Here is an 18,920-nt window from a genome sequence, read left to right as displayed (position 1 = left end):
GTGTGTGTGGAAGTGATTGTGTGTGGAAGTGAGCGTGTTTGTGTGTGGAAGTGATTATGTGTATATGTGGAAGTGATTGTGTGTATGTGTGTGTGTGGAAGTGTGTGTGTGTGTGTGGAAGTGATTGTGTGTGTATTTGTGTGTGGAAGAGATTATGTGTGTGTTTGTGTGTTGAAGTGATTATGTGTGTCTGTGTGGAAGTGATTGTGTGTATTTATAGGGGTGTGTGTGTATCTGTCTGTGTATCTGTGTGTAGGATGTGTGTGTAGGGGTGTGTGTAAAACCTGAACTTTTGTTACTATCTCTAATTGTTCCAGCACAGAGACTGGTTAACCTTGCAGGTACAGGGTCCCTAAAGACAGCTGCAATTTCAAAACGAGAAAAACACTGCTCTTAACACAGCTTCTTGTGCTGGTCTTGTCACGATGCAAGATCTCAGCAAAATTGTTAATGAATGTTTCCCCAGGAACCCTGATCAAAGTGTACTTTCTTCTGCAGAAGAGAAAGTACTTGCATTTCTTTAAGGTCTTGCAATCACAGAGCATCCCAAAACACTTTACAGCCAAAGAAGTGATTTTGGAAATGCAGCCTCGATTGTAAGATAGGAAATGCAGCTGCCAATTTGCACACAGCAAGATCCCACAGCAATGGGAGATTGACCAGACCATCTGTTCTTCGTTTATTATTTATTGAGGGGTAAAAATTGGCCAGTACACCAGGAAGAACCCCCATCCCTCTTTCCTTCTTTTTGAAACAGTAGCTGCAAGATCTGTCATGTCCCCCAGAAAGGACAATTAATGCCTTGGCTTATGCCTTGTCCAAATGACCATTCCACTGACAATCCGTCTCTTCATCAACAGAGCACAGTGTGTGCTAGCCTTGCTTTTTATCCTCAAACCTCTGCACTGGGAGTGGACACCATGAGCTTCAGTCTCAAAGAGGTGAGGGGCTATCTCTCAGTCACCACTGATAATCTAGAAGAAAACCTAGACGTTTTCCCTTCTGCAGTCATCAGCTTTCAGGGTTGTCAAATTGGACATTCTTCTTATTTAAGCCACAGCTACTTGACCTTAGGAGCATCACAGTTGAACCTTAATTTTTTTTATATAGAGAAGCATTCTTCAACATTAGACAGTGATCAGGAGTCGTATCCTCCGTGAGTCTCTCTGCATCAGCCCTACAACAAACACACACACAAAGCCGACATAAACAGCTCATTGGCGGTGCCATAACTGCAGCTCCAGCTGCAATGAGCTAACTCGGCACAGGATGGAAACATCAATTCAGATATTAACCTGCCTTCCTCTTTTTGCTACCAGTTTGAATAAGCTCACACTTATTCACATTATACTTCACCTACCATTCATTTGCCCACTCATTCAACTTGTCCAAATCACACTGAAGCACCTCTGCATCATAGAACCGTAGAAAATAGGAACAGGAGTAGGTCACTCGCCCCTTAGAGCCTGCTGTACTATTCAGTATGATTGTGGCTGATTATCCAACTCAGTCCCCTGTTCCCATTTTCTCCCCATACACTTTGATCACTTTAGCTATAAAAAAAAGTAAATCTAGTACCTTTTTGAAAACATTCAATGATTTGACCTGAACTGCTTTCAATGGCAGAGAATCCCAGGCTCGCCACTCTCTGGTTGAAGACATTTCTCTATATCTCAGTCTTAACTTGCCCACCCAGTGTCCTTAGACTGTGACCCGTGGTTCTGGGATCTCCTGGGATCATCTGTGGGGAATTGCCCACATGCTCTCTGATTCTGATGTCCAAATTCCTTAAAAAATTCAAACGCTACTGCTTTCTTCCTAATGAGATACATTTGGATTGCCAACCACATCCTCCCCAGATTGTCCTGGAGTCTCTTGGGTGCTGGATTCAGAGCAAACAGCAGCGCTATCGCCTAACTACTCTGTGGATAGAGCTCTTTCTGGAGAGCAGTGGATTATGGGTATTGTAGCCGCCATTATGATTCAGTTCCCATGAGGATTGGCATAGGTCTAAACAGAATTTGTCCATTATCAACTTCGCATCAACCACCACTGGCTAATCCACGCTCCTCAACTTCCTGTGTGATGACCTCTATTTGCTTTCAGTAACCTACAACCTTCCCTCATCTCTCCTCCATCCTGACTCATTCTCTCCTATTCTCTACAGAGTTTCATTCTCCATCACACTTTCAAATCATTTCTTTCACACTCAGACTCCCTCTCACTTTCCTCACACACATTCTCCTTGACCCACTCCCTCTCAATATCCTTTTCTCTGTCTTGCCTCCCTTTTTCTCCACTCTATCTTTTCCTCCTCTCTCTGATTCTTTTTTCTTCCTCTTCTCATTTCTCTCTATGCTCCTCTTTTTCTCTCAATCCCCCCCTCCCACCACCATTCTCTCCCTTCACTCTTTCTCACTCCATCTCCTTCATTCCTCCCCCTCCCTTTCCTTCTGACGACTGCTCTCTTGTCCTCGCGCTCCTTCCCTCCCCATAAGAGTTCGGTTTCTGTCCCTATCGCGTCCAGGGTTTACTTCCTCCTGTAAAATGCGGGAATTCCAACAGATGCTGGAAACTGAGCTTTTCATTCATTAAGATGTTCTTATTGTTTATTAAAAAAAAGAAACGGCCACAAAGAAAGAGTATTTTTAATAATCACAAAGTGGAAATGACATTGAGCCAAACAGTGGACTCAGGCTGAGGTGGGGGAAGGGAAGCCGCCACAATCTCACGTCACTGCCCATACACTCAACATACCTGAGCAGGAACAAAGAAAAGAGACAGTAAAACCAAGGTATTGTCTTCTTTCTCTCTCTCTCTCTGTACTTTGTGAGATTTTATTTATATTTCCCATTTCGCAGCTGTTGAGTGGGAGCATTTCTGGCATTTAATGATTTATTCGGGTCTCGAGGAGTGTTTGCTTTATTGTTAATTGCTATGAAATAAATCCCAAATTGGCTCGACTCTCTATATTGCTGCCATAACTTACTGTCTCCCCTCCTGCTCTGCCAGGGAGCTGCTGACTTTAAAGCAAGCAGCGCCATCCACAGACAGCATCGAGCATTTCAACCACAGTACATTGAATTTATGCCAGAAAAAAAACTTGAAAGAACCGAAAGAACTAGCTACCATCAGTTCTTAAGAGGGGGTCACTGGACCCGAAATATTATTGCTGATTTCTCTCCACAGATGCTGTCAGACTTGCTGAGCTTTTCCAGCAATTTTTGCTTTTGTTCCAGAAAAACAGATCATTTGACCCAATTGATCTCGACACCATCTCCATATGAGCTTCTACCCACTTCATTTCATCACATTCTATTTGCATAACCTTTGATGCCTTTCCCCTATATGTGTCTATCTAGATTCCTGTTCTGAAACACGATTCCTGTTACACGATTTGCCTTAATCACTATCTGTGGCTGTGGATTCCACATTCTCAATATTCTCTAGTTAAAAAAGACCTTCTGCTGAATTCTTTATTGGATTTGTTAGTGACCTGTCTTCCTTTATACTCTCCAGTTTTGGTCTGCACAAGTGGAAACTTTTTTTTTACTTCTGCTCTTTTAAACTAAATAGTGAGAAGAAGGGAACTGGAGGGGAGCTGTGGTAACTCAAAGGGAGTGCCACATGGATTAGTGCTGGGTCCTCTATTTTTCATCATTTGTATAAATGATTTCGATCTGAGCTTAAGAGGTACAGTTAGTAAGTTTGCAGTTGACACCAAAATTGGAAAGAGTAGTGGACAGCGAAGAAGGTTACCTCGGATTACAACAGGATCTTGATCAGATGGGCCAATGGGCTGAGGAGTGGCAGATGGGGTTTAATTTAGATAAATGCGAGGTGCTGCATTTTGGGAAAGCAAATCTTAGCAGGACTTATACACTTAATGGTAAGGTCCTAGGGAGTATTGCTGAACAAAGAGACCTTGGAGTGCAAGTTTATAGTTCCTTGAAAATAGAGTCACAGGTAGATAGGATAGTGAAGAAGGTGTTTGGTATGCTTTCCTTTATTAGTCAGAGTACATAGAACATAGAACAATACAGCGCAGTACAGGCCCTTTGGCCCTCGATGTTGCGCCGATCCAAGCCCACCTAACCTATACTAACCCACTATCCTCCATATACCTATCCAATGCCCGCCTAAATGCCCATAAAGAGGGAGAGTCCACCACTGCTAACCTTACAGCCTGTTTTATACTGTATTTCAATGTCCTTCCTACCGAAGTGCATCACCTCACACTGCTCTGCATTAATCCTCATCTGCCACTTCCTATAGTATGGTGACCAAAACTGCACACAATATTCCAGATGCGGCCACATCAGAGTCTTATACAACTGCATCATGACCTCAGGACTCCGGCACTCAATTCCTCTACCAATAAAAGCCAGTACGCCATATGCCTTCCTCACCGCACTATTTACCTGGGTAATGAATACAGGAGTTGGGAGGTCATGTTGCGGCTGTACAGGACATTGGTTAGGCCACTGTTGGAATATTGCATTCAGTGTTGGTCTCCTTCCTATCAGAAGGATGTTGTGAAACTTGAAAGGGTTCAGAAAAGATTTACAAGGATATTGCCAGGGTTGGAGGATTTGAGCTATAGGGAGAGGATGAATAGATTAGAGCTGTTTTCCCTGGAGTGTCGGAGGTTGAGGGGTGACCTTATAGAGGTTTATAAAATTATGAGGGACATGAATAGTATAAATAGATAAGGTCTTTTCCCTGGGGTCAGGGAGTCCAGAACGAGAGGGCATAGGTTTAGGGTGAGAGGGGAAAAATATAAAAGAGGTGTAGGGGGCAACTTTTTCATGCAGACGGTGGTGCATGTGTGGAATGAGCTGCCAGAGAAAGTGTGGAGGCTGATACAGTTGCGACATTTAAAAAGCATCTGGATAGGTATATGAATAGAACGGGTATATAGGGATATGTACCGGGTGCTGGCAGGTGGGACAAGATTGGGTTGGAATATCTGGTCGGCATGGATGAGTGGGACTGAAAGGTCTATTTCCATGTTGTACATCTCTATGACCCTATGAACTGGATAAAAGAGCAGAGTAGCAATTTAGCTCATAATAGCCAGAGTCTATCGGGAAAGAATGGATAGTGTAAAATTATAAATGCAGATAAGACCAGAGATTGCCAAAATGTTAAATAAACAGTGTTCAAGGCTCTGTATCTGAATTTGAACAGCCTTCATAACAAATGGATGAACTGTTAGAATGGATAAAATTAAGTATGTATGACCTGATAACTATGACATACGCTCCTGAATATTGAAGGGTTATTTCACATTTCAAACTTTCACATTAGAAAGTTGGAGGGAAAAAGGTGGGGTCGCTCTGTTCATTAAGATTGTCATTAATACAGTAGTGAGAGAAGACCTTTGCATCAAAGACATCAAATCAGTTTGGGTAGAGAAACAGGAAAGCTAAGTGGTGATGGCACAGGGTGGTATGGTGGTTCAGTGGTTAACAATGCTGCCTTATAGCCACAGGGACTCAGTTCAGTTCCAGCCTTGGGCGATTGTCCGTATGGAGTTTGCACATTCTCCCTGTGTCTGCAAAGGTTTGCTCCAGTTTCCTCCCACAGGCCAAAACTGCGCTATTATATTCTATGTGCAGGTTAGGTGGATTGGGCATGCTAAATTGTCCATAGTGTCCAGGGATGTGTAGGTTAGGTCAATTAGCTATGGGAGATGCAGAGCTGTAGGGATAGGCTGGGGGTATGCTCTTCGGAAGGTCGGTGTGGGCCTAATGGGCCAAATGGCCTGTTTCCACACTGTAGGGCTTCTTTGATGATGGGAGGTGATGTTATCACTCGATTGTTAATCCAGATTAACATTCTCGGGACCCAGGTTTAAATCCCACCATCACAGCAAATGGTGGAATTTGAATTCAAATCAAAAATCTGGAATTAAGAACCTACCGATGACAATGAAACCATTGCCGATTGTTGGAAAAACCCATCTGGTTCAGTAATGTCTTCAGAAAAGGAAATCTGCTGTCCTTACCCGGTCTGGCCTACATGTGACTCTCGACCCGCAGCGGTGTGGTTGACTCTTAATTGCTGTCTGAAATGGCCTAACAAGCCACTCAGTTCAGAGGCAGCTAGGGGCAGGCAATAAATGCTAGCCAGACCGTGATACCAACATCCATGAGCAAATAAAAGAAGGCTTGACAACTAATCCAGGCTGAGCAAAACTTCCATTAACTGCAAAGTAATAACGATGAAATAATCTAATGTTAATTGTGGAATAAATATTCAGGGCCACAGACTATGAGCAAGAGATACAGAGGAGAGGTAATGAAGAACCTAACTGAATTTATTAGAGGCTGACGGATAAATTTTCAACAGAAAAGGGAGTCCCAAGTTATGACGTATAGGTATGAATTATAACAGATATATCTCTAGAAGACAGAAAAGTGGAGCTGCGACCATAAGGAGATCAGCCAAGATGATAATGAGTGGCGGATTGGGCACTCCCTCCTGTTCTGCTGTTTACGTGTTTATTGATGCAAAGGGGAGGCATGCCTGTGTGTTGTGTAGCAGCAGAATTTCAAAGGAAACTGGGCAGGCACTTGAGGAAAATAAACTTGCTAGGCTAAGGGGTTAGAGCCTGGGAAAGGGGCTGACTATGGCATGCTGTACAGAGAGCTGCCAGGGATTGTTGGAAAACACCATCTGGTTCACTAATGTCCTGCAGGGAAGGAAATCTGCCATCCTTACCTGGTCTGGCCTACATGTGACTCCAGACCCACAGACCCTCAACTGTCCTCTGAAATGGACTAGCAAGGCACTCAGTTAAAAGACAACTAGGGGCAATAAATGCTAGCCAGCCATAAATGAATAAAGTAAAATAAAATAAGTAAAGGTCACCAAGAGAGGTAGTTTATCAGCCCCCTATAGGGATAGCGTATACAGGAAGAAATAAATGGAGCATGCAAGAAATTTACCACAATAACCATGGGTGACTTCAATGTACATTTGATTGGGAAAATCAGATTAGCAAAGGTAGCCTGGAAAATTAGTTTATAGAGTACATTTTGGGAAGGTTTCTTAGAACAGTAGATTCTAAGGAGCATGCTTTTCTAGACTTGGTAATGAGGAATGAGACAGGCTTAACAAATAACTTCCTGGTAATGGAGCCTGTAGGTGTCAGTGATCATTACACAATAGAATTTCACATTCAGATTGAAGGGGAGCAGTGCGGGCCTAACACTAATATTTTAAAGCTGAGTAAAACTATGAAGAGAAAATTAGCTTAAGTGAACTGAGAGACTATATTCTGAAGTCGGAGAGTAGAGATGCAGTGGCAGGCTTTTTAAGGAGCTATTGATAACTCTCAGCAAAAATATATCCCAGTGAGAAATAAAGACTGCTTTTCAAAGGATACATGTCAGTGGATGAATTAAGGATTGTATCAACTTGAAAGAAACATGTACAAATGTGCAAAGATCAGTGATAGGTCAGAAGATTGGCAAAATTGATGGCATAGTAGACAGTGAAGAAGCTTTTTTAATACAACAAAGGAATCTTGATCAAATGGGTCAATGGACTGAAAAATGGCAAAATGGAGTTCAATCTGGATAAATGCAAGGTTTGCATTTTGGTCCAACAGACAGGGATAGGGCTTTGGGTAGTGTTGTAGAACAAAGGAACCTAGGAGTACACCTACATAATTCTTTGAAGTTTGTGTCACATATAGACAGGATGGTTAAAAAGGCATTTGGCACGCTTGCCTTCATTGCTCAGTCCTTTGAGTATAGAGTTAGGAAGTCACGTTGAGATTGCACAGGACATTGGTGAGGCCTCTTCTGGAGTACTGTGTCCAGTTCTGGTCGCCCAATTGTAGAAGGATATTATTAAGCTGGAGAGAGTTCAGAAGAGATTTGCCAGGATGTTGTCAGGTATGCAAGGTTTACGTTACAAAGAAAGGCTGGATTGGCTGGGACTTCTTTCACTGGAGCATAGGAGGTTGAGACGTGACCTAATAGAAGTTTATAAAATAATGAGAGGTATAGATAGAGTTAATAGTAGTTGTCTTTTCCCTAGGATGGGGGGGCTTCAAGGCTAAGGGACACATTTTTAAGGTGAGATGAGAGAAATTAAAAAAGACATAAGAGGCAAATGTTTTACACAGAAGGTGGTTCACATGTGAAATGACCTTTGAGTAAGTGGTGGACGTGGGTACAATTACAACGTTAACAAGACATTTGGACAGCTACATGAATAGGGAAGGCTTGGAGGGATATGAGCCTGGAGCAGGCAGGTGGGACTAGTTTAGTTTGGGTTATGTTTGGCATGGACTGGTTGGACTGAAGGGTCTATTTCTGTGCTGTATGACTCTATGACTAGCAAAGATTGACAAAAAACAGAAAGAAAGCAGAGTATGAGAGAAAATTAGCCAACAGTATAAAAACAGATAGTGAGAGTTTCTACAAATATTTTAATGGAAAATATCTGAAGCAAGTGATGGTGTTCAAGAGAAAGAGTGTGGGAATATGATCATGGAAAACAAGGAAAGAGTGGAGATATTGAACTGATATTTTGTGTCTGTCTTCATGTAGATGACTTACAAAACTTCCCAAAGATACTTGAAAATCATGATAAAAATGGAAGGGACAAAGGAATAACAATCGCCATCAGCACAGAAAAGAGGTTGGAAAACTTTTTAGACCAAAAGGCTAACAAATTGCCAAGATCAGGTGGCTTCTATCTTAGAGTCATAAAAGAAGTGGTTACAGAGACAGAATATTCATTGGTCATAATCTTCTAAAATGCCTTCGATTCTGGAATTAGAATTAGAATTAGATTAGAAAATAGCAAATAGAAGACATTTTTTCAACAAAGTTAGCCTGTCATCTGTTATTTAGATGATGTTCAGGCAAAGCTGACATGAATGTGTAAGGGAAGTTGAGTTTTAGCAAATTTATTGATGTGTTTTGAGGAAGTAAGAAGAAAGCTGGATAAGGTGGTAGTGGAGGAATCAGATTTGTGTACAGTGATTTCCAAAAGGCAGTTGGTGAGGTGCTTCATCAAAGACAATGACTCATAGTGTAGGGCTCAGCTTATCAGCAGAGGTAAAGGATTGGTTAGCTCTCAGGAAGGAGACGGTGCGGATAAATGGGGAGTATTCGAGTTGGTTGTAATTGGTTCAGTGTCCAAGGATCGGTGCTGGTACCTCAGAGAGTTACAATCTACATCAATGATGAAGAGACCCAATGTATAGATGCAAAACTTGCTGATGACATCAAGGTAGGTAGTGAAGTAGGTCATCAAGAGGAAGATGGAGTATTATGTTGGAAAAGGGATTGAAAGTTTAATGGAGATATGCAGGAATGTAGAGCTGAGGTTAAAGTTAGATCAGCCATGATCTTATTGAATGGCAGTGTAGACTCGACGGGCCACATAGCTTCCTCTTGTTCCTTGTTCATATGATCAGCCATGATTATACTGAATGACCTGCTCTTGCTCCTATTTTCTACATTTTCTTTGTTTCTAAATGTGAATGATCCATTTTGTCAGAAGGGATAGAAAAACAATATCCTGTTTAAATGGATACATGGATCAGACAAGGTAGTAATGTTAGCATTTATAACAAAGGTAATGGGATGTAAGAGTGACAACACTTTCCTGCAGCCGTACAAGGCCTTGGTGTGACCCTGTCTGGAGTACTGCGTATTGCTTTGTTGTTTTTATTTGAACAAAAATGTGTAACTGCTTTCAAAGCAGTTCATAAAACCTTCATTTGACTCATTCCTGAGATGAATTGTTTATCTCTTAAAGAGAGTATAAGCAGGTTGACGATCTGTGTCCATTGGACGTGAGATGAAAAAGAGGTGATCCAATTGAAACACAAAAGGCCCAGAGGGAACTCAACAGGAAGGATGTTTCCTTTTGTGGGGAACACAGTTTAAGATGAAGAGGTTTCCTCTTTAATTTGGAGGTGCTGGTGTTGGACTGGGGTGTATAAAGTTAAAAGTCACACAACACCAGATTATAGGAGAAAGTGAGGACTGCAGATGCTGGAGATCAGAGTCGAGAGTGTGGTGCTGGAAAAGCGCAGCAGGTCAGGCAGCATCCGAGGAGCAGGAGATTCGACGTTTCGGGCAGAAACCCTTCATCAGCCCTTTCCCTTTCCTGATGAAGAGCTTATGCCCGAAACATTGATTCTCCTGCTCCTTGGATGTTGCCTGACATGTTGTGCTTTTCCAGCACCACACTCTCAACACCAGGTTGTAATCCAACAGGTTTATTTGGAAGCACCAGCTTTTGGAAGACTGCTGCTTCACAACCACCTGATGAAGGAGCAGCACTCCAAAGCTAGTGCTTCCAAATAAACCTGTTGGACCTGGCGTTGTGTGATTTTTATCTTTCCTCTTTAAAACAGAGATGAAGAGCATTTTTTTTCTGTGAGGGCTGTTAGTCTGTGAAATTTGCTTCAGTAAGCACTGGAAACAGGATCATTGAATTTATTCAGGATGGAGTCAGAGAAATGGACAAGGGAGTCAGAGAAATGGACAAGGGAGTCAAAGGTTGGTGGGGGATTGCAGACAGGAAAATGGAGGTGAGACCAAAACCACATCAGCCATCTTACTGAATGGTGCCGTGGGCTTATGGGGCCTATTCCTGTGCCTCATTCCTGTGGAACATTTGAACCTTTTTATTTGAAAAAGGAACATCAGTCTGTTCAGCCTTTCCTCAGATTGTATTGACAGCCTCTCAGTTCTGGTAGCATCCTTATCAATCTGTTTTTGCACCTTCTCCGGTGCCTATCTTTTTACGAAATGTAGTGACTAGTATTGGAGTCATGCACAGTACTCCAAGTGTGATATCAAAACTATCACAGAGCCAAGAACAAGCAAAAAAGGATTGGAGAAGCTGGGACTGTATTCTTTGGGGAAGAGAAGATTTAGAGGAGATTTGATAGAAATGTTTGAAATCAGGAGAGGTCTGAGCAGAGGCGACATGGAGAAGCAATTCCCAGCCTTGAAATCGAGGTGCACAGCTTTAAGGTGATTGGAAGAAGAAGCGATGCAGACACAAGGAGGAAGTTTTTCACACAGTCAATGTTTGGGGCCTGAAATGCATTGCCTGAGAGCGTGATGGAGGCAGGCTCAGTTGATACCTTCAAAAGAGAATTGGATCATCATCTGAAGGGAAATATTTCCAAGAGTATGGGGGAAATGGAGGCGAGTGGCATATGGTGACTTACTCTTCGGTAGAGCCATCACAGACACAATAGGCCGAATGGCCTCCCTTTGTACTGTGACCATTTTATCATTCTAGAAATTTGCATCTAAGCTGGTGCGTTATCCAGTTTTCAGGATACCACAGTGTTGGTGCTGGGTATGGCACAATCCGAACCTTCATGTCCACTCATTTGAGCCCATTGCAGACAGAGATGAGAGGGACCTGAACCACAGTGCATTGCTACTTTCTCTTGTTGTTATTCCCAGAGTCACTTCTTTGTTTTAAACCACTTTCCACGGTCTCATGGCCGACAGTGAAAACTGTACGTTTGAAAGTATTTGTATGCCACCAGCATCATCGAAGGGAAAATAACCGAATCTAAAATCAAATTTGGTGTCAACATTACAGTTTTATCTCGGTTAGGAATTGAAGTGATGTAGAAGCATATCGATGTTCTGGCAATATGGTATGTTCATTTTGGCGAGAGACCTAATTGTGGAATTCCCAATCTAATGTTCCATGCAGCCCTGTAACTGATAATATTTAGAGATGGATCATCTCTGAAGCCAGCTCTCTGTATCATCTCACACCGTGTTATATTCCCAATCATCTGTCTATGACACTGTTGGAAGGAGACTTAATTCCAACGATGTGCTTATCACCGGCAGGTCACACTGTGCTCTGCTCCTGTCAAGTAAATCGGTTCAGTGTGAGTTCACACTGTCAACTCCAGGTAAATTGCAGACCAGATTGAAGAGTAGAATTTCATTGTTTCTGATCCCTTTTTCCTGTTCACTGCCATCCTGTGCAATTGCCTGATGCACTCAGACAGAACAAAGCCGCAGCCTGACACTTGCAAAGAAATCAGTTCCAGCAAATACCCCAAAGAGTTGCCTTCATCGGCCCCTTTAGTTATCAGCACTATGGGATGCACGCTCCCTGACTGCACACAACTGCCGGTCACACTGAGATAATACAGCTTGCATTTATCTAATGCACACAACATAACAAAATGGCCGAAATACTTCTCATAGTCAAACCAAAAGGCTGGTAAGAGAGAGATGGAAGGTGCAGGAGAAGATTTAGGACAGAGAGACAATGGGAGCAGGAGAGATGGAGGGAGTGGGAGGAGCAAGGAGAGATGGAAGGAACGGGAGGAGTAAGGAGGGATGGAAGGAACGGGAGGAGTAAGGAGGGATGGAAGAAACGGGAGGAGTAAGGAGAGATGGAGGGAACGGAGGAGTAAAGAGAGATTGAGGGTGTGGAGGATTGATAGACTGGAGATAACAAGGAGAAAGTGAGGTCTGCAGATGCTGGAGATCAGAGCTGGAAATGTGTTGCTGGAAAAGCGCAGCAGGTCAGGCAGCATCCAGGGAACAGGAGAATCGACGTTTCGGGCATAAGCCCTTCTTCAGGAATTCCTGAAGAAGGGCTTATGCCCGAAACGTCGATTCTCCTGTTCCCTGGATGCTGCCTGACCTGCTGCGCTTTTCCAGCAACACATTTCCAGCTGGAGATAACAAGGAGTAAGATGAGAGGAAGTGGAGTGAATTCAGGAGATGTAGAGCTTATTTATTGTAGGACATGGAATTTGAAGCTCGAACTAGGGTTGAACACATTACAATTGGATCGCAGCATTGACACACAGTGGAAAATGTGTTTCAGCCACGATTCCACCATTCAAGTTCCTCTGGTCTCAGACATGACCCAAGCTCTCTCCATTAAAGACAATATTAATCTGCTCCGACAGCCCTTCTGGAACCTGGATATTCTGTGGGAACAGGAGAGTGTTTTAATGCAGCAGAACTATGGAATCTCTTACACAGCATTGTAAGGAATTTACTGCCTAGCAACAGGGAAACGTCTATGCTCCATATGTGCCTCCCCTCACTCCTTTTATTTCAAACTCATCTGGCATGTCCTTCTGTTCCTTCCTCCTTCATTTGTTTAACTAGCTTTCCTTAAACACATTGATCTCACCCATTCCCTCTGGTAGTCTAGTCCACATTTCCAATTTCTCCCAAATTTCCTGTTATATTTATTAGTAACTACACTGTAATTACAGCCTCACCCTATGATCTACCAACGATCATCTACCATCTAACCTGATAAACCATAAAGACCTCAATACAAGTCACCCATTCCTGTGTCTTCCCAGCCTGATCCATCTTTCCTGAAGAGTTCAACTTCTCAGTTCCAGTATCTTAATTGTGAATCTTACTTCAGCACCATCCTCACAGCCTGTACATCATTTGTGTGATATAGAGCCCAAAACAGTACACTCAGTGCTGACCCTCTGACAGGACAGCATTCTCTCAGTATTGACCCTCTGACAGTGCAACACCCTCTCAATATCGAATACAAGAACAAAGAACAAAGAAAATTTACAGCGCAGGAACAGGCCCCTCGGCCCTCCAAGCCAGAGCCGATCCAAATCTACTGTCTAAACCTGCTGCTCAATTCCTAAGCATTTGTATCCCTCTGCTCCCCACCTAGTCATGCATCTGTCCAGACGCATCTTAAATGAATCCACCGTGCTTGCCTCTACCACCCCTGCTGGCAACGCGTTCCAGACACCCACCACCCTCTGTGTGAAGTACTTGCCGCATGTATCCCCCTTAAACTTTTCACCTCTCACCTTGAAAGCATGACCTCTCGCTACTGAATTCTTCACCCTGGGAAAAAGCTTATCTCTATCCACCCTGTCTATACCCTTCATGATTTGTCCAATGAAGGCAAGCATACTATATGCCTTCTTGACCACTCTACCCACCTGAGCAGCAACCTTCAGGGTACAATGCATCTGCACTCCCAGATCTCTCTGCTCATCAACTTTTCCCAAGGCTCTTCCGTTCATTGTATAATTCGCTCTAGAATTAGACTTGCCTAAATGCATCACCTCACATTTGTCTGGATTGAAGTCCATTTGCCACGTCTCCGCACAACTCTCCAGTCTATTGATATTCTCCTATATTCTTTGACAGTCCCTTATGGTTTCTGCTACTCACCACTCACTCTGATCTTGTGACAGAGCTGCACTCCCTCAGTACTGATCATCTAACAGAGCAGCACACCCTCAGTACTGACCCTATGACAGAGCAGCATTCCCTCAGTACTGGTACTGTGACATTGCAGCGCACCCTCAGTAATGTACCTGGATTCCACTCTAGATTTTGTATTCAAGAAGAAACAGTGGTTTGTGTTTGTACATTCCACAATCTCAGCATGTCCTAATGTGTACTAAAGCAAATAAAGTGTTTTTTTCAATGTAGAATGAATGAAGGAGACAAGGCAACTAGCTTGTACAGCAGTGAGATCAATGATCAGCGAAATTGTTTGAAAGTGGATATCCAACTAAGAACACTACACAAAACTCTGATGGTCTTCCAATTTCGGGATCTTTTTTGGCAAAGCTGAGAGAGCAGATGGAGCAGACGCAGAGAATGCTGGAGAGATACAGTAACTCTGGCAGCATCTGCACACAGAGAAACTGAGTTTACAGAGTCTCAACTCTGGTATGACTCTTAAAGATCAAAACAACTGTGGATGTCAACCAGAAGCAAAAACAGAAGTTGGAAAATCTCAGCAGGTCTGGCAGCATCTGTGAAAAGAAATCAGAGTTAAATTTTGGGTCCAATGACCCTTCCTCAGAACTGATGGTAGCTAGGAAAATGTTGGTTTATATGCAGGAGATAGGGTGGGGGAGGGAGTAAGGAATAAACAATAGGGTGGGGGACAGAGGCAAAAGAGAGAGAAGAACAGTTGGACAGACAACGGAGTGGACAGTCACCTGGCTGGGAGGGTGAATAGCTGTTAATGGAGATTGTTAGTGGCTAACAATAGGTAGTAATGTAATGGCAGACTGTGATAACAAGGCCTGGTGTGTGTGGTCGGGGGCTGGGACATGGGGTGTTCAGGAATAAAGTTATTGAACCTGATATTGAGTCCAGAGAGCTGCAGGGTTCTCAAAATGAGGTGTTGTTCTTCCAGCTTGTGCTGAGCTTCACTGGTGTGACTCTTCTTCAGAAGTGTCCACAGTTTAAGGTCTCATCTGAAAGGCAGCAGCTCAGACAGTGTGGCATTCCGTCAGGATTGGACGGAAGCCAATGCTGGATGGAGCTCTGTACCAGTTTGGAGTCTGAGCTCGGACCTCTGGAATGGGACTTGAGTCTGGCAGCTTCTGACTTGAGATGTTCCAGTTCTGCCAGTCGGGAGCCTCTGTGCCGTGTAGGGTTTGAACACTGTGCCGTGTGGGGTTTGGACACTGTGCCGTGTGGGGTTTGGACACTGTGCCGTGTGGGGTTTGGACACTGTGCACTCGTTAGTCTGACGTGCTTCTGTTTTCTCATTCAGGGAAAGCTGGTGGAGGTACAGCCCACAGTCACAGGAGGCTCATACACAGACCACAGCTGCCAACAGGAGAGAGTGTGTAAAAGTCAGCTGGAGGAACACTGTCTCCCTCCGAGGCAGTGATGAAGCAACAATGAGCCCGAGCTCTGAGGATACATCAGAGGGAGCGAGGCTCTTTCAACAGGAGGAAAGGTGTCAAGATAAACGTGAGCCATCCAGTTCAGTTGGGCACGCAGTTTGGCTTGACTTTGACATTTGCTCAGCTCCTGTTTGATGGTGCTGTGCAGGTCAAACAGTTCCGAGAATTTCAGCATTCCTGTATCAGGGAATCCACAAACCTGGAAATAACCAAAGTCTTTATTTTTAATTTGAGGGGAACTCTGGGTGGGTCAACACTCAAAATAACTTGCAATAAAATGTGAATAAATCAGTCTAGTCTGGGCTCCTTCTGACTTCGCTATTCTTGTTCCACTGAGATATCTGGAGCTTTGAGATTGTTTTGTCACAGCAGTTGGCATGAAACCCTCGAACTCTGGCACCTAAAGGAGAGGCAGTGGTTTAGTTTTCATGTCACTCGATGAGTAATCCAGGACCTGAGGATAATGTTCCAGGGACAGGTTTTTGAGCCCCATCGTGACATGAATAAAATCAGCAGGAAGAAGCTGGGCTCATGGAGACCACATAACCACTAAAATAAAACAGAGAACTGTGGATGCTGCACATACTGAGAGAGTTCCTCCAGCAGTTCCTGTTAATTGTTGTCAAAACCCATGTCATCGAGGCGTGAAATGTTAGCTTGCTCCCTCTCCATGGATGCTGCCTGACCCGCTGCGATCTCCAGCATTTCAGTTCATCGACTTCACTTACCTGGTCTGGCCTCGTGTGACTGCAGACCTATGGCAATGTGATTAACTCTTAACTACCCTCTGGGCAAATTGGGATGGGCAATAAATGCAGGCTGAGCCATGGACACCGACATCCGGAGTAATAATGAGAAAAGCTACACACACACACCTCCTGTTTCTTCAAACTCCTTCAGAACTTGCTGTTCAAACTTTGTTCCTCGAGCCCAACCTTTATATATTTCAGAGTTAATGTCTTCAGTTACTGCCTGTAGCTCCTCATTCTCACCACTCCCTGGGAATGACATTTCCCCTGAATTCCTGATGGGATTTTGTTCGGTGAAAGAGAAACAGAGTTTCTCTTAATGTTTGAAACTTCAGTCTGGAGGGAAGTTGTATCAAACACGAAATGTTAACTCTGTTTCTATCTTCATTGATATTGCTAGACCTACTGAGTTTCTCACAGTGTTCTTTGCGTTTGTTTCAGATTTCCAGCATCTGCAGGATTTTAGTTTTATTGGGTTTATTCCTGACGGTCTTATCTCAATGGATGCTAGATTTTCTCTTGCTCATCGTTGTTAGGTCTTCAGCTGCCTCAATCCTATTCTCTGGACGTCCTCACTAACCCTCTCCAATTCTATGCCCTCTGAAATATCTGCACAGACACCGTTATCCCGTCACCAAGTCAGCCTTTATTTACACGTGCACAGTACATGGACTCTGACCAGCCAGCTCAGAGCCAGTCCCCAGAGTGAGAAAACTCCTGTTTATATCTATCAGCCAGGGCTCCCTGATTTGCCCCAATCAGGGATCTCATACACAATAAGACACACCTGACCAAGCTTGCTCCAATCACTACATCCCTCCTCCCACTGAAATCCCCTCACACCACCCTCCAGCTTCCCCCTCCCCATAACATCCCCACCCCAGGAGGCCTGATACAGAAGGAGAGGAGGAATAGGGAGGTATTCAGGGATATACTGTTAGGGAAGGGGCTTAAAGAGGTACATTGTTTCTGCACTGCAAGGACAGTAGGATAGAGATATACACAAAGGTGTGTACTCTAAGGAGAAGGGGATGGTAATGTCAACAGGTCTATATACTCTTTGGAAGTGGGAATAGAGAGGTATATAGGCTGTGTACCATAAGGAGAGGGGGTTAGAGAAGTATATAGGCTGTGTACCTTACGGAAAGGGGGATAGAGAGGTATGTAGAGTGTACCATATGGAGAGGGGGATGGACAGGCAATATAGGGTGTGTACCATAGGAAGAGGGACTTAGAGAGGTATATAGGGTGTGTATTGTAAGGCGAGGGGGATAGAGAGGTATATAGAGGTGTAAACGGTATGGGGATGTACATAAGGTTGTTAAAGAGCTCAGAGCTGTACAGTCACTGCTAATCTCTTAACAATCCCTCAACGAGTAACAATCAATGGATTAATTTATCCCATCAAGCATGGACTTTGAGAAACTGCAGCCAGTCAGTAAGTGTGAAAATGACCAGCATTCCAATATCAATCTCCCTCTACATGTTCTATCTGTGAAAAATATTCAGATGAGTTGCCATTTAACATCATGTAGTTTGACAGTGATGCTGAATGGTTCTGTCAACACAACAGCAGAAAGCCAATAACAATTGCTTTCTATCTCCAGCCTCTGTCCTTGTGAATCAGGAACATTTTACTGCTTGTTAATTTCCAGAGTTATTGAAGCTTTTCAGGCTGTGAATATCACAAACATGCTTGAAAATGTTTGAGGTCAGGTTTTTAACTCTTTCTACATTAGAGCGTTAGATATCATATACGGTCACAAGATTTTGTGGACCGTGTCAGCTGGAATTCAGTGGGGTAGCAATGAAGTCTAAAGGTCATGGGTTCAAGTCCCACACTCGGACCTGAGCACGTTGCGAGGCTGTCTGTCCCAGTGCAGCTCCAAGGGAGTGCTACATTGTCAGGGGTGCCATCTCTTGGCTTGAGAGTTTAAATGGAAGCCTTGACTGTAAAAGATTCCATGGCACTATCTCAAAAGAAGGGCAGGGGAGTCTACTGTATTGCCCTGGCCAATATTTATCCTTCAATCAACATCACTAAAGTAGATGATCACATTGTAGCTTGTGGGAGCTTGCTGTGTATGTGTTCCCTGCTCTGTTTTCTATTATTAAAGCGATAACTACACTTCAGAACAAAGTACATGATAGTGCTCGGTGCATCCTGAGGTTGTGAAAGGTGACCTAAAGACACCATATTTTTACACCAACTGGATGCTGCGTCCCTCTCAAGGAGGACAGTATAGTAATTCCTTTAGTAAAGGTGACATACTCCAGTAGATGCTGGAAATCTGGCACTGCTACCTCACAGCGCCAGAGACCCGGGTTCAATTCCCGCCTCAGGCGACTGACTGTGTGGAGTTTGCACGTTCTCCCCGTGTCTGCGTGGGTTTCCTCCGGGTGCTCCGGTTTCCTCCCACAGTCCAAAGATGTGCAGGTCAGGTGAATTGGCCATGCTAAATTGCCCGTAGTGTTAGGTAAGGGGTAAA

At 43.7% G+C, this 18,920-nt stretch overlaps 1 protein-coding gene across 1 annotated transcript in view; it reads left to right on the top strand.

The window, feature by feature from the left end:
* dph1 (diphthamide biosynthesis 1) overlaps positions 1–15,978 on the top strand; it is a 579,143-nt gene extending 563,165 nt beyond the window's left edge. The window contains exon 11 of the mRNA XM_043718169.1: positions 15,547–15,978. Within this exon, the coding sequence (XP_043574104.1) occupies positions 15,547–15,666 (120 nt within the window). The 3' untranslated portion in view covers positions 15,667–15,978. The remainder of the gene's footprint in view (positions 1–15,546) is intronic.
* Positions 15,979–18,920: the final 2,942 nt, after the last annotated feature.

The sequence above is a fragment of the Chiloscyllium plagiosum genome, chromosome 28 (assembly GCF_004010195.1).
Source record: "Chiloscyllium plagiosum isolate BGI_BamShark_2017 chromosome 28, ASM401019v2, whole genome shotgun sequence".
Taxonomy (NCBI): Eukaryota; Metazoa; Chordata; class Chondrichthyes; order Orectolobiformes; family Hemiscylliidae; genus Chiloscyllium; species Chiloscyllium plagiosum.
This window is presented reverse-complemented; position numbering and strand designations above follow the sequence as displayed.